At 44.2% G+C, this 22,515-nt stretch overlaps 2 protein-coding genes, 1 long non-coding RNA gene and 1 pseudogene across 5 annotated transcripts; 3 read left to right on the plus strand and 1 right to left on the minus strand.

The window, feature by feature from the left end:
• The first annotated feature begins 4,553 nt into the window (after positions 1-4,553).
• LOC106608593 (RNA-binding protein 4.1) lies at positions 4,554-9,359 on the plus strand. 2 transcript variants are annotated; one of them, XM_014206623.2, is made up of 4 exons: positions 4,554-4,919; positions 5,662-6,097; positions 6,416-7,219; positions 7,464-9,359. In XM_014206623.2, the coding sequence occupies exons 2-3, from the start codon at positions 5,686-5,688 to the stop codon at positions 6,592-6,594; spliced, it is 591 nt and encodes a 196-aa protein (XP_014062098.2). In that variant the 5' UTR covers positions 4,554-4,919; positions 5,662-5,685; the 3' UTR covers positions 6,595-7,219; positions 7,464-9,359. The 2 variants fall into 2 exon arrangements, with proteins under 2 accessions (XP_014062098.2, XP_014062099.1); XM_014206624.2 differs by lacking the exon at positions 6,416-7,219.
• Positions 9,360-9,394: 35 nt separating this feature from the next.
• LOC123743737 (RNA-binding protein 4.1-like) lies at positions 9,395-12,447 on the plus strand (annotated as a pseudogene).
• A 59-nt stretch (positions 12,448-12,506) lies between these two features.
• Positions 12,507-17,585, plus strand: LOC106608592 (RNA-binding protein 4.1). Of its 2 annotated transcripts, XM_014206621.2 has the most exons (4): positions 12,507-14,139; positions 14,936-15,360; positions 15,753-16,617; positions 16,861-17,094. In XM_014206621.2, exons 2-3 carry the CDS (start codon positions 14,949-14,951, stop codon positions 16,595-16,597), a joined length of 1,257 nt encoding a protein of 418 aa, XP_014062096.1. In that variant the 5' UTR covers positions 12,507-14,139; positions 14,936-14,948; the 3' UTR covers positions 16,598-16,617; positions 16,861-17,094. The 2 variants fall into 2 exon arrangements, with proteins under 2 accessions (XP_014062096.1, XP_014062097.2); XM_014206622.2 differs by lacking the exon at positions 15,753-16,617 and having other exon boundaries at positions 16,861-17,585.
• Positions 17,586-19,035: 1,450 nt separating this feature from the next.
• On the minus strand, positions 19,036-20,017 carry LOC106608605 (uncharacterized). Its single transcript, XR_001329548.2, has 3 exons — positions 19,948-20,017; positions 19,425-19,707; positions 19,036-19,266 (listed from the first exon to the last, which is right to left on the minus strand). It is a non-coding gene; the product is annotated as an uncharacterized lncRNA (long non-coding RNA).
• Between the last annotated feature and the right edge of the window lie 2,498 nt (positions 20,018-22,515).

Below are 22,515 nucleotides of genomic sequence, written 5' to 3' on the forward strand. Positions count from 1 at the left end.
TAACATGAGTATTACAAAGTACATTATGCATAATGACAGTCTCACTTACTTCCATGGCCTTCCCTGTAGCTCAGTTGGTAGAGCATGGTGTTTGCAACACCAGGGTTGTGGGTTCGATTCCCACGGGGGGCCAGCACAGAAAAAAAAAAAGAAAAAAAACATGTATGAAATGTATGCATTCACTACTGTAAGTCGCTCTGGATAAGAGCGTCTGCTAAATGACTCAAATGTAAATGTAATGGTTTATGTTTTTATTCATGTAGGTTAGGTTCAATTAAGATTCGCTTTCGTTGACGTTGATACCTTCGTCGTGAACCTCAACTTGGGTGACCTTGAAGGAGACGGGAAGTGTTCGGGTTAAACGCGTTTGACTACATTGAGCCCCGAACTGCACACTCCATCAGGGGCTTCTCCAGAAAATAGATGTTGTGGCAGCTGCGGAGAAGCACTTGTGTGTACTAGATTTTACTGCAGAATACTTACAAGATGTTTCGAACCATAGTGTCCCGTCCTCCCAGGCTGCTGGCCTGGTGAAGGATCAGATAGGGCCAAAGTGGTGGAATAGTGGGGATGTTTTTATGGGTGTAGGGTTAGAGGAAGCCCAGTGGCCGGCGGTGGGAGAAGATGGAGCTAAATGGTTTTTGGCCAACATTCTGCTAATTTTCTCATTGATTAAACATTTCATCTCAATACTGATTTCTGTTTCCAAAACTAGTTTGAAGACTTTCCCATTTGCCAAAGTTTTAAAAAAACGGCGTTGTTTAGAAGGAGTGCAAGGGCGAATTGAGTTATTGCACACGCTCACTTCAGAGTAGGCGTTCCCTAACGGAAATATGCAAATAAATTCTAGAACTCGCCAATAGGCTCTTGCTAGCTCGTGCTTGGCTCTGCCCACCTCCTTGCTTGTTTTGCCCTCTATGAATCATTTGCTCCCATTTCAAATGACAGGCTGTGGCAGCAGAAGGTGCGTGCTTTGCACCTGAAAAAGATATCGGATTGGAATGTGTCGTGTGTGGATCTGTGAAGCAGGGCGCCTATCAAAGGGGTTGGAGTGGCGCTAGAAGTGAGTGCAAAGGATGTAACTGAAGAAATAGAGTCAGCGGTTGGTGCACACCAACTGACCTGTATGGTGGATGGAGTGAGGAAGCCCAGTGGTTGGTGCACGCCTACTGATCCGTATGCTGGATGGTGTGAGGAAGCCCAGTGGTTAGTACACTGTGTAGGGATGTGATTTGGATTATCACTGAAGGAGTGGGGTAGGGATTTGCAGGATTTATTTTATTTTTGTATTGTATATTATGTTTTTAACTTTCCCCTTTCCCGCAATGGATATACAATATATACACACAAATGTATTTGGACACCCCTTCAAATTTGTGTATTCGGCTATTTCAGCCACACCGGTTGCTGACAGGTGCATAAAAGTGAAGACACAGCCATGCAATCTCCATAGACAAACATTGGCTGTAGAATGGCCTTACTAAGGAGCTCGGTGACTTTCAATGTTGCACCTTCATAGGATGCTACCTTTACAACAAGTCAGTTCGCCAATTTTCTGCCCTGCTAGAGCTGCCCTGGTCAACTGTATGTGATGTTATTGTGAAGTTGAAATGTCTAGGAGCAACAACGGCTCCGTCACAAAGTGGTAGGCCACACAAGCTCACAGAACGGGATCACTGAGTGCTGAAGCGCGTAGCGCGTTGTAATCGTCTATCCTCGGTTGCAACACTCACTACCAAGTCCCAAACTGCCTCTGGAAGCAACATCAGCACAAGAACTGTTTGTCAGGAGCTTCATGAAATGGGTTTCTATGGTCGATCAGCCTCACACAAGCCTAAGATCACCATGCACAATGCCAAGCGTCGGCTGGAGTTGTGTAAAGCTTGCTGCCATTGGACTCTGGAGCAGTTGAAACGCGTTCCCTGAAGTGATGAATCATGCTTAACCATCTGGCAGTCCGATGGACGGATATGGGTTTGGCAGATGCCAAAAGAACTCTACCTGCCCGAATACATAGTGCCAACTGTAAAGTTTGGTGGAGGAGGAATAATGGCCTGGGGCTGTTTTCATGGTTCGGGCTAGGCCCCTTAGTTCCAGTGAAGGGAAATCTTAACGCTACATTCTAGGCAATTCTTTGCTTTCGACTTTGTGGCAACAGTTTGGGGAAGGCCCTTTCCTGTTATAGCATGACAATGCCACCATGCACAAAGCAATGTCCATACAGAAATGGTTTGTCGAGATCGGTGTGGAAGAACCTGACTGGCCTGCATAGAACTCTGACCTCAACCCCATCGAACACCTTTGGGGTGAACTGGAATGCCGACTGCGAGCCAGGCATAATAGCCCAATATCAGTGCCCGACCTCACTAATGCTCTTGTGGCTGAATGGAAGCAAGTCCCCGCAGCAATGTTCCAAAATCTAGTGGAAAGCCTTCCCAGAAGAGTGGAGGCTGTTATAGCAGCAAAGGGGGACCAACTCCATATTAAAGCCCATGAGATATTCGACTAGCAGGTGTCCACATACCTTTGGTCATGTAGTGTGTTGAAGTCGGTATGACCTTTGGTCATATACAGTTGAAGTCGGAAGTTTACATACACCTTAGCCAAATACTTTTAAACTCAGTTTTTCACAATTCCTGACATTTAATCCTAGTAAAAATTCCCTGTCTTAGGTCAGTTAGGATCACAACTTTATTTTAAGAATGTGAAATGTCAGAATAATTGTCACGGCTGCTCCCGCTTCTCCCCCCGGCGCTGGAGGGCGCCAGGCTGCCCTGCATCACGCACTCCTACCATCATCAATTACGCACACCTGCCTTCCCTCGTCACGCGCATCAGCAATATTGGATTCACCTGGACTCACTCATCACCTGTTTATTACCTCCCCTATATTTGTCAGTTCCCCTGCACTGTACCCTGCTGATGCATTCATTGTTTTTGTCTTTGTTACCCTTGTGCTGACGCTGTTCCGGTCTCGTTCCATGTCCGTTCCTTATTAAATGTTTGACTCCCCATACCTGCTTCGCCTCCCCAGCGTCAACTATGTGACAATAATAGTTGAGAATGATTTATTTCAGCTTTTATTTCTTTCGTCACATTCCCAGTGGGTCAGAAGTTTACATACACTCAATTAGTATTTGGTAGCATTGCCTTTAAATTGTTTAACTTGGGTCAAACGTTTTGGGTAGCCTTCCACAAGCTTCCCACAATGTTTTTATTTTTTGTGAAGTGCACCAGTCCCTCCTGCAGCTAAGCACATGATGCTGCCACCCCCGTGCTTCACGGTTGGGATGGTGTTCTTTGGCTTGCAGCATCCCCCTTTAACTTTCAAACATAACAATGGTCATTATGGCCAAACAGTTCTATTTTTGTTTCATCAGACCAGAGGACATTTCTCCAAATATTATGATCTTTGTCCCCATGTGCAGTAGCAAACCGTTGTCTGGATTTCTTATGGCGATTTTGGAGCAGTGGCTTCTTCCTTGCTGAGCGGCCTTTCAGGTTATGTCGATATAGGACTCGTTTTACTGTGGATATAGATACTTTGTACCTGTTTCCTCCAGCATCTCACAAGGTCCTTTGCTGTTGTTCTGGGATTGATTTGCACTTTTCGCACCAAAGTACGTTCATCTCTAGGAGACAGAATGCATCTCCTTCCTGAGCTGTATGACGGCTGCGTGGTCCCATGGTGTTTATACTTACGTACTATTGTTTGTACAGATAAACGTGGTACCTTCAGGCATTTGGAAATTGCTCCCAAGGATGAACCAGACTTGTGAAGATCTTTGTTTTCTGAGGTCTTGTCTGATTTCTTTTGATTTTCCCATGATGTCAAGCAAAGCGGCACTGAGTTTGAAGGTAGGCCTTGAAATACATCCACAGGTACACCTCCAATTGACTCAAGTGATGTCAATTAGCCTATCAGAAGCTTCTAAAGCCATTACATCATTTTCTGGAATTGTTCAAGCTGTTGAAACACACAGTCAACTTAGTGCATGTAAACTTCTGACCCACTGGAATTGTGATACAGTGAAATAATCTGTCTGTAAACAATTGTTGGAAAAATTACTTGTGTCATGCATAAAGTACACCGACTTGCCAAAACTATAGTTTGTTAACAAGACATTTGTGGAGTGGTTGAAAAACAAGTTTTAATGACTCCAACATAAGTGTATGTAAACTTCCGACTTCAACTGTATTTGAGTGTGCGAGACTTGACATCTGAAGAGTTACAGGGTGTGTTAAGTGGTGATGTCCCATTCTTTCAGGTTGTTGGCATGAGGTAGGACTAAATAGATTTACATTGTGGAGTAGGGGAGTGTTCTTTTTATTTTTTATTTTGTGAGTGTAGCGTTTGATGGTAGGGTATTTTTTATATTTTTTCAAGGGAAGTATAAGAGATTTGTACTCCAATCTAGTAGGTGGCGGTAATGCAACATGTATTGGATGCCAACCGCCGTTAAACCTCATCAAAGAAGAAGAAGCTTACTAGATGCACAAAAAGACACCATTACTATTTCCAAAGACAGTTGGCGCGTTCTAGCATACATCTAAACCACGCAATTAAAAAAAAAACTTTGGCAAAGGGTAAAGTCTACAAAACATAGTTCAGAGATTATAGTTTTGGCAACAGAAAACTGTATTGAGATCAAATGTTTCATCGATGAGAACATTTGCAGAATGTCGGCAAAAATCCATCTCGTGTCATCTTCTCACTACCAAATTTAGTAGTGGTTGTGAGTGGAAACGCCGAGCGGATGCTTCACATTTATACATCCGGTGAAATATCTGTCTCATTGTTGTGTCTGTGGTGCTAAGGTATGTTTGCGGACCGCCATAATTCCACAGAAGAAGAAGGTGAAAAATCATCACGACGCCATTTCAGAAGTCATTCATTGGCGGCTGAATTCATAGTTCAGGTGAGGGACATTTCATTTATTGGTGAATTTTATTTAACAAGTTGCTAGAGTTTAGAGTAAGGTATTCTGTACGATATTATCATGGCGTGTTTGTTAGACCCAAAGTAGCAACTAGTTAGGTACGCTAGCCCCATACCGTGCAAACGTTTCTTCCTAAAACTACTGTAGTATCAGTAGTATACTAGCTAACGCAAATGTCTACCAAACTAATTTAGCTGGCTAGGTTATCAGCTCCATTTGAATTTCAGTTGGAGTTTTCAGACTATCGGCCAATGTTAGCCATTTTTCTATCACATGATTTAGCTAAATAAGATTTTTTCCCCCATTATAGTTAACTAACACAGTTAGCTCAGAGCATAGCAAGCTAACTAAAGTTAGCTTGCTAAAGTGAGGTAAATTCAACTTTAGATGCAACCTCTGAAGCTAGCTAGCTGCTAGATGAATATTTATATATAATCTTGATAGCTAGCCATGAATGATTAAATGGCAAGTCATCAATGGTTTGCTAGTTGGCCTGGTCAGCTAGCTGCGGAAGTAACGTTAGCTAGCTATCTAATGTTACGTCATAGCTTGCTGACATTATTCTCTTGACGTATTAAAGAACGCTTATAATAAAATCATTCTACTTTTGAAAGTTGGCAGTCTTGCATAGCTAAGTTTACACGTGGTTCTTTTAATTAAATCTAAAAATATTTGATATGTACTTGGTAAACAAAAACAAACTGCTTGTCTCCCCTTCCAGGAATAACAACACTCTGATTTGAAGATGGTGAAAATCTTCATAGGCAATCTCGCCTCCGGCACCACGCAGGACGAGCTACGCACTCTCTTCTCCGAGTATGGAAAGATATCTGAGTGTGATATTGTCAAGAACTTTGGCTTTGTGCACATGAAGGACAAAGCCGAAGCGGAGGAGGCCATCAAGAACCTCCACCACTATGAGCTAAACGGGGCACAGATGAACGTGGAGATGAGCCGCGGCAGACCAAAGTCAACCACCAAGCTGCATGTCAGTAACATCCCAGAGGGTTGCACCAATGAGGAGCTGAAGACCAAGTTTGAGGCTTACGGCCCTGTAGTTGAGGCTGACATAGTGAAGGACTACGCCTTTGTCCACATGGAGTCTGTGGATGATGCCATGGAGGCCATCAGTGGGCTGGACAACACAGCCTTCCAAGGTGAACCCGCAGGCAGAAGAGAGCAGATAGTCTGTGCTCTCCGTAGTTACAGAATACACTTCCTTTTAAATGGCATAAAGATCGTAACGTGATGCCGAATAGCATTTTGGTTTAATTCTGAGGTCAATTAATAAGTAACGGCAATAAGGTTGAGTCTTTTCCGTGGTTCTTTTATTCGGTTTCAACGTAACAGTGCAGGTGAACCAATTGATGCTAATATATAAGTATTTGCAATAAGAATATAACTGTAGTCGTTAAGAAGCAGTGGAGCGTGTCAGAAGCCAACCGTCTCATGCGTCTCTTCTCTCTCCTCAAAAGGCAAGCTGATGAGCGTACAACTGTCCACCAGTCGCCTGCGCACGGTCCCGGGAATGGGAGCTCAAACCGGCTGCTATGTCTGTGGGAAACAGGGTCACTGGTCGAAAGACTGCCCTAACGGTGGTCAGAATGGCGGTAGCTACGGTGACCGCGATGACCGACCCGGGGTGGCCCAATGAGGGGCCGCGGCAGGGGCTTCCCTACGGGGTGGCGGCGGATACCCTAGTGGCTACGGGATGCCCCCCAGAGCTGCGGCATCCGACTACATGGGCGGGCTAGGGTATAGCAGAGCGTCCAGTTACCTGGGGGGGCCTCCCCCTCTGAGCCGTAGGCCTAGCTATGGCTCTGCTCGGGAGTACAGCGCTGATGCCAGGGATCGGTACAGCGGCAGGCTTCCGAGCTCCTATCCCGAGAGGGCATCGGCCTACGAGCGAGACCACTACAGCAGCAGTGTTGACTATTACGAGAAGTACAGAGCACGGCCATACGGTTCAAGCTATTTTGAAGAGCGCCGCCTCGGCTATGTCCCACCTCCCCCTCCCCCCTCTTCCTCCCTCTCAAGGCTCTCCTCTAGTATCGACCCGTACGAGCGCCGCCCGCTACCACCCTCGGCGGCCGCCTCGTACTACTTGCGAGACCGCAGCCCGATCAGACGAGTGGCCGTTGCCTCTGACAGCTATGGTTACGAGCGCTCGCGGCTGTCCCCGGTGTCGTCCTCCAGAAGCTCTTCGTACGCCGTCCCGCGGGCCAGGGACCCCTACACCGATCGGGCACGCTATGCTTACTGAGCCACACACTGCCAAGGTGAGCCAACCAACTAGGAATACTAACCCATTCCTGTGGGTGAGTGTTCTGGAATGGTGCGTTCCATTTATTGTAAAACAGGTACTTGATGATGTTACAGTGGGGACTGGGATACTGTAGACTCGTGTTCATCTTTATATTTCTTCAATGAAGAACAGGAACTAAGACCCTCCCCCACACAGTGCTTTTTAAACCGTGAGGCACCATCCCATTTCTCAAAGCGAATGCTCTGCTCTTTTTCTAGGTGTGTATGAAATGCCGGACTTTTCCTTTGCTACCATTCCTCCTCCCAGCTGCATGGTTCCATCGAGCTGTGCCGCAAACAAACCTTTCGCGACTCGGAATGTGGTGACGCGGACGGAAATTGGCGTGTGCATCTTCCTGGCACCGGTGCTGGCAGACGAATAATCCTCTCAACTAACCAATCAGTCCACACCACTCCACATTCTTCCTTTATTTTAGTTGTCAGTTACAAAGCCTGTTTGCTATCAAAAACCACCAGTGTGGCATTTCTGCAGTTTGATGTTAATACTAGCTTAATTATACCGGCTTTCAAATCGCTTTGTTAGTTTGTGTGGGTCATGTTTTTGGGGGGGATTTTAAATGTTTTTTCCCCTCCCCCTGTGATTTAATATCGTCAAAGCAAATTGACCTCTGAATTTGCCACATTTTTTTGTCGGATTGAGGTGACCGTAGTTTAGAGAAATATTTATCCTTTTTGAGAAATATCTTTTCACTTAATTGGTTTGTTTAACTATTCATTTAAAACTTCATGCCATGTATAGCTCAGTAGTCATTTAACCATTGTTTTTTCCCTATTTTAATTTTTTCCCTCCTGGGAAAGCAAGGTATGAATATTCCCCAGAACAATCTTTGTGAAATTCATCCACTGGATTTTAGAACTCTATGATTTTGTCAAAGGAGGACGTTCTACTTAGTGTAGAGGAGATCCTGTTGTCATACTGCTTTTGCTATCTTGAATTAATATCATTGAGATAGAGGACTCATCTTTGCATCTGTGCCATTGTAGCATTTGTGGCCGCATGGGTAGCGCCATTGAGACCTTCTCCATTTTGATGTAGTCAATTCTTTTCACAATTGGCTGTTCCCTCCTGATGACCTGGTTGGACACGACTCCAACAGGAGGGGTCAACCAATGAAGTTGGAAGTCCCACCCAGTTGTCTATAATAAAATGGTGGAAGCCCTCTATGGTGCTGCCCATGCCAGTACAGCTTTTGGCCACTAGAGGCCTCAATAATTCTTTGGCTAATATCTGCTGTCACAACATTGTCATTATCCCAAGACATTCCAGCTTTAGAATTATTTTGGGTGTATTTTCAGGGTTAAAAACAGTATGTGTGTTAACTAACCAAAAATAAGCAATCTTTTGGTACTCATTGGAACAGTGCATGTTTAATACACTTCCTAGAGTAACTATTTTTGCATGATTAGGATGGTCCAGTCTGAAATTCAAATTCAAGAGGCTTGTTTCAATATCTAAATATGGTTTCTAACAAACCAAGCTTTAATAATCCCAAATTGTCCTCTATTAATGTAATATTTATTTCTAGACATAAACATGTTGAATACAGTAAATAACATGAGCATAACTGGCATCGCTGTCAAATCAATCTTTGTCACATTCGCCGAATACAACAAGTGTAGACCTTAACGTGAAATGCTTACTTACATGACATTACCATTGAGATGTAGTGGGCTCTAGTCTGATCACTTTCTTGGGGTGCCTTAGTCTGCGTTTTGATGGGCAGCCCTATTCTGATACACAAAAGAGCCGATGCGAAAAGATCCTGTGATTGGTCAAAAGACACATTTGTGGAAAAATATCAGAATTGGGCAGCCTGTCTAAACAGAGCATCTGTCTGCTCAGTTCTTATGGGAATTGTTGTAGTTTGTATATTTCCCTACAGTCAAAGCGTGTACGTTTTATGCATTTTATTTTTTAATAAACCAAAATGTATTTTGGTGAGAATCATATTTGTATTTATCCTCTTGAGACATCCGGACTGTTTCCACATCAATACTTAATAATGCATTGACAATACTTTTCAGATGATACTTACTAAAACCTGATGATGGGTACTAAATCAAGAAAATAAAAACAATTGTCCATTCGGCCAATCAACAGGTGTGATTTTGAAACCCTGTCTGGTTTTGCCTGGTAAGGGGTTGGATAGAGATTGTGCCGTGGGTAGCAAACGCGGGCAGAGGAGCCATTTCAGCACTTCGGAATCTAGTGGTATCAACCCAGTGAGTCCACCGTGAAAGGTACGAAGGAATATAGAACATGTAATCTAGCTAGCTATCCATTTATTTTAATGTCATGTTAGGCATTGCCGTTGCAACTAGCACAAATATGAAATACAACTACGTAAAATCATATGACCGTCATGCAACGCGTTTCGGATCTATTGTTAGCGTAGCATGCTCGTTGTGCATGCACAGGCAGACGACAAACTTGCTAGCGTTGCCACGAAAGGGAATTACTAGCTTGTCTGCAATTGTGTCGCTAGCTCTCATGCACGTTCCAAACGAGTACACGTGCAAAGATATGCTGGTCGCTGAAATTGTTAATGTTAGTTCGCGAGCCTGAATGAATGAGCAATGTACAGCTTGTTCAGTTCCCAAGCATAACCTCCTGTTGCAAAAACAGCATTGTGATTGGTTAATAACTGGTCCTCCTTATGACCCAATGCATCCACTTACACTGCATTTTTATTTAACTAGGCATGTCTGTGAAGAACCAATTCGTATTTACATTGACGGCCTACCTAAGGCAAAACACCTCATGCGGGGGCTGGGATAATATATATATATATATATATATATATATATATATATATATACACAAAACACATGCGACAAGCGACTCGACAACAATGCATATCGACAGTCCTAAGACTAGCGTTATTGATCAAACATTTGATATTTTAATAGGTTACTCAATATACTTTTAGGTTTATAAGACTCCCTGAGCCAAGAGATTTTATATATATGTATGTATGTATATATATAGCAAAATATTTCCTATGTCTAATCCTCTTCCATTGTTCATATACTGAAGTGGGAGCATCACCATGGTGAAAATCTTCATTGGGAACTCGCCTCCAGACACCACGGCAGGACGAGCTACGCACTCTCTTCTCCCAGTATGGAAAGATCTCTGAGTGTGACATCGTCAAGAACTTTGGCTTTGTGCACATGAAGGACAAAGCCGAAGCGGAGGAGGCCATCAAGAACCTCCACCACTATGAGCTCAACGGGGAGCAGATGAACGTGGAGATGAGCCGCGGCAGACCCAAAGCCAACCACCAAGCTGCATGTCGGCAATATCCCAGAGCGTTGCACCAACGAGGAGCTGCGGACCAAGTTTGAGGAGTACGGCCCTGTAGTTGAGTCTGACATAGTGAAGGACTACGCCTTTGTCCACTTGGAGTCTGTGGATGATGCCATGGAGGCCATCAGTGGGCTGGACAACACAGCCTTCCAAGGTGAACCCGCAGGCAGAAGAGAGCAGATAGTCTGTGCTCTCCGTAGTTACAGAATACACTTCCTTTTAGATGGCATAAAGATCGTAACGTGATGCCGAATAGCATTTTGGTTTAATTCTGAGGTCAATTAATAAGTAACGGCAATAAGGTTGAGTCTTTTCCGTGGTTCTTTTATTCGGTTTCAACGTAACAGTGCAGGTGAACCAATTGATGCTAATATATAAGTATTTGCAATAAGAATATAACTGTAGTCGTTAAGAAGCAGTGGAGCGTGTCAGAAGCCAACCGTCTCATGCGTCTCTTCTCTCTCCTCAAAAGGCAAGCTGATGAGCGTACAACTGTCCACCAGTCGCCTGCGCACGGTCCCGGGAATGGGAGCTCAAACCGGCTGCTATGTCTGTGGGAAACAGGGTCACTGGTCGAAAGACTGCCCTAACGGTGGTCAGAATGGCGGTAGCTACGGTGACCGCGATGACCGACCCGGGGGTGGCCCAATGAGGGGCCGCGGCAGGGGCTTCCTACGGGGTGGCGGCGGATACCCTAGTGGCTACGGGATGCCCCCCAGAGCTGCGGCATCCGACTACATGGGCGGGCTAGGGTATAGCAGAGCGTCCAGTTACCTGGGGGGGCCTCCCCCTCTGAGCCGTAGGCCTAGCTATGGCTCTGCTCGGGAGTACAGCGCTGATGCCAGGGATCGGTACAGCGGCAGGCTTCCGAGCTCCTATCCCGAGAGGGCATCGGCCTACGAGCGAGACCACTACAGCAGCAGTGTTGACTATTACGAGAAGTACAGAGCACGGCCATACGGTTCAAGCTATTTTGAAGAGCGCCGCCTCGGCTATGTCCCACCTCCCCCTCCCCCTCTTCCTCCCTCTCAAGGCTCTCCTCTAGTATCGACCCGTACGAGCGCCGCCCGCTACCACCCTCGGCGGCCGCCTCGTACTACTTGCGAGACCGCAGCCCGATCAGACGAGTGGCCGTTGCCTCTGACAGCTATGGTTACGAGCGCTCGCGGCTGTCCCCGGTGTCGTCCTCCAGAAGCTCTTCGTACGCCGTCCCGCGGGCCAGGGACCCCTACACCGATCGGGCACGCTATGCTTACTGAGCCACACACTGCCAAGGTGAGCCAACCAACTAGGAATACTAACCCATTCCTGTGGGTGAGTGTTCTGGAATGGTGCGTTCCATTTATTGTAAAACAGGTACTTGATGATGTTACAGTGGGGACTGGGATACTGTAGACTCGTGTTCATCTTTATATTTCTTCAATGAAGAACAGGAACTAAGACCCTCCCCCACACAGTGCTTTTTAAACCGTGAGGCACCATCCCATTTCTCAAAGCGAATGCTCTGCTCTTTTTCTAGGTGTGTATGAAATGCCGGACTTTTCCTTTGCTACCATTCCTCCTCCCAGCTGCATGGTTCCATCGAGCTGTGCCGCAAACAAACCTTTCGCGACTCGGAATGTGGTGACGCGGACGGAAATTGGCGTGTGCATCTTCCTGGCACCGGTGCTGGCAGACGAATAATCCTCTCAACTAACCAATCAGTCCACACCACTCCACATTCTTCCTTTATTTTAGTTGTCAGTTACAAAGCCTGTTTGCTATCAAAAACCACCAGTGTGGCATTTCTGCAGTTTGATGTTAATACTAGCTTAATTATACCGGCTTTCAAATCGCTTTGTTAGTTTGTGTGGGTCATGTTTTTGGGGGGGATTTTAAATGTTTTTTCCCCTCCCCCCTGTGATTTAATATCGTCAAAGCAAATTGACCTCTGAATTTGCCACATTTTTTTGTCGGATTGAGGTGACCGTAGTTTAGAGAAATATTTATCCTTTTTGAGAAATATCTTTTCACTTAATTGGTTTGTTTAACTATTCATTTAAAACTTCATGCCATGTATAGCTCAGTAGTCATTTAACCATTGTTTTTTCCCTATTTTAATTTTTTCCCTCCTGGGAAAGCAAGGTATGAATATTCCCCAGAACAATCTTTGTGAAATTCATCCACTGGATTTTAGAACTCTATGATTTTGTCAAAGGAGGACGTTCTACTTAGTGTAGAGGAGATCCTGTTGTCATACTGCTTTTGCTATCTTGAATTAATATCATTGAGATAGAGGACTCATCTTTGCATCTGTGCCATTGTAGCATTTGTGGCCGCATGGGTAGCGCCATTGAGACCTTCTCCATTTTGATGTAGTCAATTCTTTTCACAATTGGCTGTTCCCTCCTGATGACCTGGTTGGACACGACTCCAACAGGAGGGGTCAACCAATGAAGTTGGAAGTCCCACCCAGTTGTCTATAATAAAATGGTGGAAGCCCTCTATGGTGCTGCCCATGCCAGTACAGCTTTTGGCCACTAGAGGCCTCAATAATTCTTTGGCTAATATCTGCTGTCACAACATTGTCATTATCCCAAGACATTCCAGCTTTAGAATTATTTTGGGTGTATTTTCAGGGTTAAAAACAGTATGTGTGTTAACTAACCAAAAATAAGCAATCTTTTGGTACTCATTGGAACAGTGCATGTTTAATACACTTCCTAGAGTAACTATTTTTGCATGATTAGGATGGTCCAGTCTGAAATTCAAATTCAAGAGGCTTGTTTCAATATCTAAATATGGTTTCTAACAAACCAAGCTTTAATAATCCCAAATTGTCCTCTATTAATGTAATATTTATTTCTAGACATAAACATGTTGAATACAGTAAATAACATGAGCATAACTGGCATCGCTGTCAAATCAATCTTTGTCACATTCGCCGAATACAACAAGTGTAGACCTTAACGTGAAATGCTTACTTACATGACATTACCATTGAGATGTAGTGGGCTCTAGTCTGATCACTTTCTTGGGGTGCCTTAGTCTGCGTTTTGATGGGCAGCCCTATTCTGATACACAAAAAGAGCCGATGCGAAAAGATCCTGTGATTGGTCAAAAGACACATTTGTGGAAAAAATATCAGAATTGGGCAGCCTGTCTAAACAGAGCATCTGTCTGCTCAGTTCTTATGGGAATTGTTGTAGTTTGTATATTTCCTACAGTCAAAGCGTGTACGTTTTATGCATTTTATTTTTTAATAAACCAAAATGTATTTTGGTGAGAATCATATTTGTATTTATCCTCTTGAGACATCCGGACTGTTTCCACATCAATACTTAATAATGCATTGACAATACTTTTCAGATGATACTTACTAAAACCTGATGATGGGTACTAAATCAAGAAAATAAAAACAATTGTCCATTCGGCCAATCAACAGGTGTGATTTTGAAACCCTGTCTGGTTTTGCCTGGTAAGGGGTTGGATAGAGATTGTGCCGTGGGTAGCAAACGCGGGCAGAGGAGCCATTTCAGCACTTCGGAATCTAGTGGTATCAACCCAGTGAGTCCACCGTGAAAGGTACGAAGGAATATAGAACATGTAATCTAGCTAGCTATCCATTTATTTTAATGTCATGTTAGGCATTGCCGTTGCAACTAGCACAAATATGAAATACAACTACGTAAAATCATATGACCGTCATGCAACGCGTTTCGGATCTATTGTTAGCGTAGCATGCTCGTTGTGCATGCACAGGCAGACGACAAACTTGCTAGCGTTGCCACGAAAGGGAATTACTAGCTTGTCTGCAATTGTGTCGCTAGCTCTCATGCACGTTCCAAACGAGTACACGTGCAAAGATATGCTGGTCGCTGAAATTGTTAATGTTAGTTCGCGAGCCTGAATGAATGAGCAATGTACAGCTTGTTCAGTTCCCAAGCATAACCTCCTGTTGCAAAAACAGCATTGTGATTGGTTAATAACTGGTCCTCCTTATGACCCAATGCATCCACTTACACTGCATTTTTATTTAACTAGGCATGTCTGTGAAGAACCAATTCGTATTTACATTGACGGCCTACCTAAGGCAAAACACCTCATGCGGGGGCTGGGATAATATATATATATATATATATATATATATATATATATATATACACAAAACACATGCGACAAGCGACTCGACAACAATGCATATCGACAGTCCTAAGACTAGCGTTATTGATCAAACATTTGATATTTTAATAGGTTACTCAATATACTTTTAGGTTTATAAGACTCCCTGAGCCAAGAGATTTTATATATATGTATGTATGTATATATATAGCAAAATATTTCCTATGTCTAATCCTCTTCCATTGTTCATATACTGAAGTGGGAGCATCACCATGGTGAAAATCTTCATTGGGAACTTGTCTCCAGACACCACGGCAGAGGAGCTGCGCTCCCTCTTCTCCCAGTATGGAAAGGTCTCTGAGTGTGACATCGTCAAGAACTTTGGCTTTGTGCACATGAAGGACAAAGCTGAAGCGGAGGAGGCCATCAAGAACCTCCACCACTATGAGCTCAACGGGGAGCAGTTGAACGTGGAGATGAGCCGCGGCAGACCCAAAGCCACCACCAAGCTGCACGTGGGCAATATCAACAGCAGCTGCACCAACCAAGAGATGCGGGCTAAGTTTGAGGAGTACGGCCCCGTGGTGGAGTGTGACATAGTGAAGGACTACGCCTTTGTCCACTTGGAGCGTGTGGAGGATGCCATGGAGGCCATCAGTGGGCTGGACAACACAGCCTTCCAAGGTGAACTCACACAGGGCTTGGTTGGTCAGTTGCCGGTGTGATGTAGGTGTCCCCCTGGTAATTAGAATGAGATCTATTCACCAAACAAAACTGATGGGTAAGTCATGGATAAAGGTAAGTAGTGAAAGAGTAAGGGACAGTCAAGCGCTATCTCAAAATACATCCAACACGTTGTACACATTTTCCCCAACTTCAGGCCAGAATTTGGACTAGATTTGCCTGCATAGAACGTGGAACAATTGTCAGAATTCACTTTCAGAGGAGTTCCAAGATGAATGTTATGAGGGTGGTGTTCTAATTCATGCCTGGCTTTTATCTGATTCCGTAGAGCATGTGCATAGATGGAACAGTTTGTTGTATCGTGGTAAACCATTGCGTCTTTCTTTTTTAAGGCAAACTGATGAGCGTGAAGCTTTCGACTAGCCGCCTGCGTACTACGCCGGGCATGGGAGAGAGGACAGGTTGTTATCGGTGTGGGCAGGAAGGCCACTGGTCCAAAGAGTGCCCGCTCGACACTTCGGGCAACTACAGAGAGGGTGCCGAGCCAAGCTCTGACGGATTCAATGGCGGTGCCCCTAGGTTCGGCGGTGGCTGCAGTTATCACCGGGGCTTGAGTGTCGGCAATCCAGGTTACAGTGGCAGTGATCCAATTTACAGTGGAAGCTATTCTCCCGCGCACGGCTTTGGAGGTGTGCCCGGGTACAGCAGGGGCGCAGGCTATGAAAGCACATTGAGTTACGGGCTTCCGCCGGGTTACGGAATGAGCGCTGCCGAACATAGCATGGCCCGGGTGTATGCCTGTGAGGCAGCGTACGGAGGCAGCAGCTGGAGCCACGGCGTGGTCCCAGCCTACCCTGTGCGCCGGTCATCGTACGAGGACCGGGATCCGTATGGTGCCGTGGACTTCTGCGAGAAGTACCAGGCTCGCCTGTATGCAGCCAGTTATTTCGAAGAGCGCCGGTCTGTCCCTTTGCCCAGCCCACCGTCCCCTTCCTCCTCGGCCATAATGAGGGAGCGCCTGCCACCCTCTAGCCTCGACCTATACGAGCGCCGTCCTTTCCCTTCTCCACCAGCCCCCCTCTCCTCATACTACTCCCGCGACCGGAGCCCATTCCGGCGAATACCTACCGAGGCATACGAGCGCGTGCGCCTCTCCCCGGTGCCCTCCCTCCCCAGAAGCTCGGCTTACGACATCCCGCGGGACCCCTACGCCGAGCGGGCGCGATATGCTTACTAACCTTTCTCCCTCCTGTCCAGGTGAGACCTGATTTAGCTTTCACAGGTTAGCGTGATTAAGTTCCCAGGGAACTAGTATTAATGTAAACACTGGGTGTTTTGATAGTTTATTTCCTAGGTAAATGTCAGGTTTTCTGTCTTGACGTAGATTGATAAGTCTGATGCCCATCAAGCTTGTTGATCAAATAGAAGAGAATGCGTGCCGTAGAACTTAAATGCATCTTGTGGGTGACCATGTTACTATTTGGTATGCTCTCTTTTCAGGTATCGCGACAGTCTCGTGCTCGGTTGACCGTCTTTGTTTCCACTCACAATGCATTTGGGCTTTGGCCACGATCGTGGGACTGTGAAAGTGCAGACATTTATCTTCCCTGTTCGGTATCTGTCTCGTGCGTCAACTGATGGCTTAGTAAAGTTTGTATTTCCCCATAAAAGCAGAAAGTACACGTTGTTTTGATTTGAATGTGAGTGCTGCAGTGATAAGAGAAGTAGCACCAGTTGAATCCTCCAATGCAGTTGACTTTAGGTAGCAGTTGTATGCATTATTGTGATGAATGCAATCATTTGCTAATTATGTTCTAATTCATTTTAAAACCATCAAAATACATAGGTATTGAGAATGAATGTGTAAATAATACAAATCTAATTGTACTATACACCTAAGATAGGGGCCTCAATGGACAAATGACCAAATCCTGGTTTTTGGCTGAATTGCACCTGGATCAAAGAAAATGTTTCACTTCAAATGTTACAGTATTATTCAAATTGTGTGTGAATGAAATATTACACTTTGAATAGATTCTTAGTTTTCGAACATTTCTAAACTGTTGTGTAGGATGAAATATCACCATGGGCCGGCCCCATGAACCCATTCCATCTTGACAAAATCAGTATTTTAGAAGTGGATTTGGCACCATTTGTCCTGAATGATGATATGAGAAATATTTCTGTTCATCTGTTTCTCAATAAAGTCACTGTCTGAAAAGTTATTTGTCTTTTGATTCATGATTTCTTACCATGTTTTGTTCACCACCCCATTCTTCTTTTGGATGGTAGTGGGTGAGCTTGGAAGATCGTTGTTTTCCCACTAGAATGCCAGCAGCAGAATGAACACAAATGCTCACATTTTAGTTTATTGCTCCTTAGTTACTCATGCATGATATTGGTAATAGTGTCCTGTACACTAGTTAGCACACCTTATAGGTGGTTAATTAAGCAAAGGCACGAGAAGGTGTGGTATATGGCCAATATACCACGGATAAGAGCTGTTATTACGCACAACGCAATGCGAAGTGCCTGGATACAGCCCTTAGCCATGGTATATTGGCAATATGCCACTAACCTCCGAGGTGCCTTATTGCTATTATAAACTGGTTACTAACATTAGAGCAGTAAAAAATAAATGTTTTGTCATAGCCGTGGTATACAGTCTGATATACCACGGCTATCACCCAATCAGCATTCAGTGCTCGAACCACCCAGTTTATAATCCACAAATTGGTTTCTGAAAAGGTTCCTTCAGTGTTTGTGCCTCATGGGTAAATCGTGTTATTACATACCATTTGGTTAAGTATACACATGGGTTTGATGACTTGAGATGCTGGCTATGTAAATAATTATAATGCATATAAAATCAAGAAAAGTAAATATTCATGCCAATGATCATGTCATTGTCATCAGAATGATAAGTCATTGAGTCATTGTTCACGAACAAGGTCGTCAAAATGTTTAAGCATGTTGTTAATGGAACTGTGTACTTTAACAGTATTACCTGATTTAAACTTAGGCTACAGTTTGGATGACAGTGACTGTATTGAAAATGCACAAGGCTGCACTTCTATGGCATATATCAATTTCATCAGTACTATTTACATATTACTGTATGTGGGTTATAGATTGAAAGAGACTGGACAACCCAAGGGGCACAAAGGGAAAAAAACTAAATTAGAAAGAAACACAGGAAACCTCCCCTAAGGCACAACTTTGCCCGCAGCGCTGTTCTAGTGCTGTCTCTACACATCCAGACGTTCCTGTCTGTCGGCCCACATTCTCATCCACATCACACTGGATATTTTCCCTTCCAATGCAACGTGGAAAGAATCTTTTGGAATGCCTTATCCATCCTCTGCAGGCGTCTACTGTGATATCCTCACATGCTGCATCCATTGCAGCCAGCAGGGTCATCTGTGTGTGTGGCTGACGATCGTACACCTTCCACCTCCATGCTGAAAGGAACTCAATTGGGTTAAGGAATGGTGAATAAGGTGGGAGGAATTCTATGAGCATCCTCGGGTGGGTCACAAACCATTGCCTTATGATGTTTGATCGATGGAAACTCACATTATCACAAATGACCACATACTTTGGCAAATCCTCTCTAAACAGACCCCTCTCATCATCAGGGATGAGAGCCCTGTAGAGAGTCTCTAAAAAGTTGAGTAGATGTTGGGTGTTGTATGGCCCTATAAGGGGGATATGGGTTAGGACACCATGCTCCGAAATAGCAGCACACATGGTGATATTTCCTCCCCGTTGGCCTGGCAAATCCACAGTAGCTCTGTGACCGATGATATTCCGACCCCGCCTTCTGCTTTTGGTCAGGTTGAAGCCAGCCTCATCCACGTATACAAAGTTGTGAGAGGGTTCACTTGATTCCAACTCCATTATACGCTATATCCCAGAACACACAGTTGAATTTGTTTTGGTAAGGAAGAGTGACATAAAATGTACATATATTGCATGTTCCTTCCACAGCAATGGAAATGTGTGCAGTTTATGCATCACTATAAAATGTTGCTGTAAAGTAGTTACATAGATATATGTTTTACCTGTATATACTGGTACCGTAGCTCCTTAACTCTGTCCTCATTCCTTTGGAATGGTACACGGTACAGCTGTTTCATACTCATCTGGTTTCTATGCAGCACCCTGTCGATGGTTGAGATGCTAACCGTATGGATGTTTTCAAAGACATCGTTGTCTTCTATAATGGTCCTTTGTATTTCCCTGAGTCTCATGGCATTGTTTGCTCGGACCATGGTGCAAATAGCCTCCTCCTGTTGAGGTGTGAAAAGGCGTCCTCTGCCACCGGTTTGAGGTAATCTTGCAGTCCTACGTGGGGAAAAATGCAGTGATGCATCGCACACTTTCACATAGACAAAAACTATGCAAACACACATTTTACTGTAAAACATACAGGTGGGTGCATGTAAGGTGCAGTATGTATCTGTATAGAGTATATTTCTGTATGCTGTGAAATACAAGTGGACTACTGTAATATGAAGCATTGTAGGAAGTATACAGTATACTGCTTATATACAGCAACTGTGCACTGTACATTGGTGGACATACCTGTTCTCTCTTCGAAACGTTTGAACTATTGAGGACACGGTTGATCTCCCAATATTCGGCTGCACCCTTCAACCCGCCTCAGCCATTGTAAGGCCATGATTGACAACATGGTCTACAATAGTGGCCCTTTTGTCATCAGATATGCGCCTATGTCCTCTTCTGCCTCTTCCTCTGTTTTGCCTTCCACCACGCATCCTTGCTCCTCTTCTTCCTCTTCCTCCTCTTGGCTGTTGACCCTGTTCGTTTCCTGGTCCATCCATTATTGGAAAATTGCAACTCTGTGTTGTGGTCTGTCTATATATGCTTGCCAATTGATTCTTCATGAGATGCACCTTTGAGCAATTTAGACAACTGGTTGATTGTTGGTTGAACTAACACTTTACATTCCTTTATGAGTGAGGGTCAATTTCACCTGCACCATTCATCAATTCACGTTTTTGTACAAAAGGTCTAATAGAAATGTGTAAAACTATGCTTGACAGTTTATGACAAATAGTTCAACAATTTTGCATGTAATGGCTTATGCAAGGAACTAATGCCTAGACGTTTTGAGGGGTAAGACTATTCAACAGAGAACCATCTACTATATTTTGATCAACATGACATGAGCAATTGAAAATGTGGAAAAAAGCTGACACTTGTACATTATCAATTGCAATATGTACAAAAGCAATTGCAATTTGTTCAAAGGAATAAGAAATTGCTTTAATGATGTGCACAAGTGACTAGATGATTTGGAATTTGTACAAGTAGTATCAAGAATGACACTTTTGATCTAAGAAATGCACCAAAGCGACTGAGAAAAACTGTAAGACCCTTTGCTATGAGACTCAAAATTGAGCTCATGTGCATCCTGTTTCCATTGATCATCCTTGAGATGTTTCTACAACTTTATTGGAGTCCACGTGGTAAATTCAATTGATTGGACATGATTTGAAAAGGCACAAACTCAGCAAAAAAAGAAATGTCCTCTCATTGTCAACTGCGTTTATTTTTATCAAACTTAACATGTGTAAATATTTGTATGAACATAAGATTCAACAACTGAGACATAAACTGAACAAGTTCCACAGACATGTGACTAACAGAAATGGATTGATGTGTCCCTGAACAAAGTGGGGTCAAAATCAAAAGTAACAGTATCTGGTGTGGGCACCAGCTGGATTAAGTACTGCAGTGCATCTCCTCATGGACTGCACCAGATTTGACAGTTCTTGCTGTGAGATGTTACCCCATTCTTCCACCAAGGCACCTGCAAGTTCCTGGACATTTCTGGGGGGAATGGCCCTAGTCCTCACAATCTGATCCAACAGGTTCCAGACGTGCTCAATGGGATGGAGATCCGGGCTCTTCGCTGGCCATGGCAGAACACTGACATTCCTGTCTTGCAGGAAATCACGCACAGAACGAGCAGTATGGCTGGTGGCATTGTCATACTGGAGGGTCATGTCAGGATGAGCCTGCAGGAAGGGTACCACATGAGGGAGGAGGATGTCTTCCCTGTAACGTACGGCATTGAAATTTACTGCAATGACAACAAGCTCGGTCCGATGATGCTGTAACACCATGCCCCAGACCATGACGAACCCTCCACCTCCAAATTGATCCCGCTCCAGAGTACAGGCCTCGGTGTAACGCTCATTCCTTCGACGATAAACGCAAATCCGACCATCACCCCTGGTGAGACAAAACCGCGACTCGTCAGTGAAGAGCACTTTTTGCCAGTCCTGTCTGGTCCAGCGATGGTGGGTTTGTGCCCATAGGTGATGTTGTTGCTGGTGATGTCTGGTGAGGACCTGCCTTACAACAGGCCTTCAAACCCTGTACAATGAAGATCTGTGAAGTTATTTGGATTTTTATGAATTATCTTTGAAAGACGGTATTTAACTTGGGTTAAACGTTTTGGGTAGCCTATAAGTGAAGTAATCTGTCTGTAAACAATTGTTGGGAAAATGACTTGTGTCATGCACAAAGTAGATATCCTAACCGACTTGCCAAAACTATAGTTTATTGACAAGAAATTTGTGGAGTGGTTGAAAAACGAGTTTTAATGACTCCAACCTAAGTGTATGTAAACTTCCGACTTCAACTGTATATACTGAACAAAAATATAAACGCAACATGTAAAGTGTTGGTACCATGTTGATGAGCTGAAATAAAAGATCCCAGAAATGTTCCATATGCACAAAAAGCTTAATTCTCTAATTTTGTGCACACACTTATTTACATCCCTATTAGTGAGCATTTCTCCTTTGCCAAGATAATCCATCCACCTGACAGGTGTGACATGTCAAGAAGCTGATTAAATAGCATGATGATTACACAGGTGCACCTTGTGTTGGGGAGAAAAGACACTCTAAAATGTGCAGTTTTGTCACACAACACAATGCCACAAATGTGCCAAGTTCAAGGAGCAGGCAATTGGCATGCTGACTGCAGGAATGTCCACCAGAGCTATTGCCAGATAATTTAATGTTAATCTCTCCACCATAAGCCGCCTCCAACGTTGTTGAGAATTTGGCAGTACGTCCAACCGGCCTCACAACCGCAGGCCACGTGTAACCACGC

Source organism: Salmo salar, chromosome ssa07 (genome assembly GCF_905237065.1).
Source record: "Salmo salar chromosome ssa07, Ssal_v3.1, whole genome shotgun sequence".
NCBI lineage: Eukaryota > Metazoa > Chordata > Actinopteri > Salmoniformes > Salmonidae > Salmo > Salmo salar.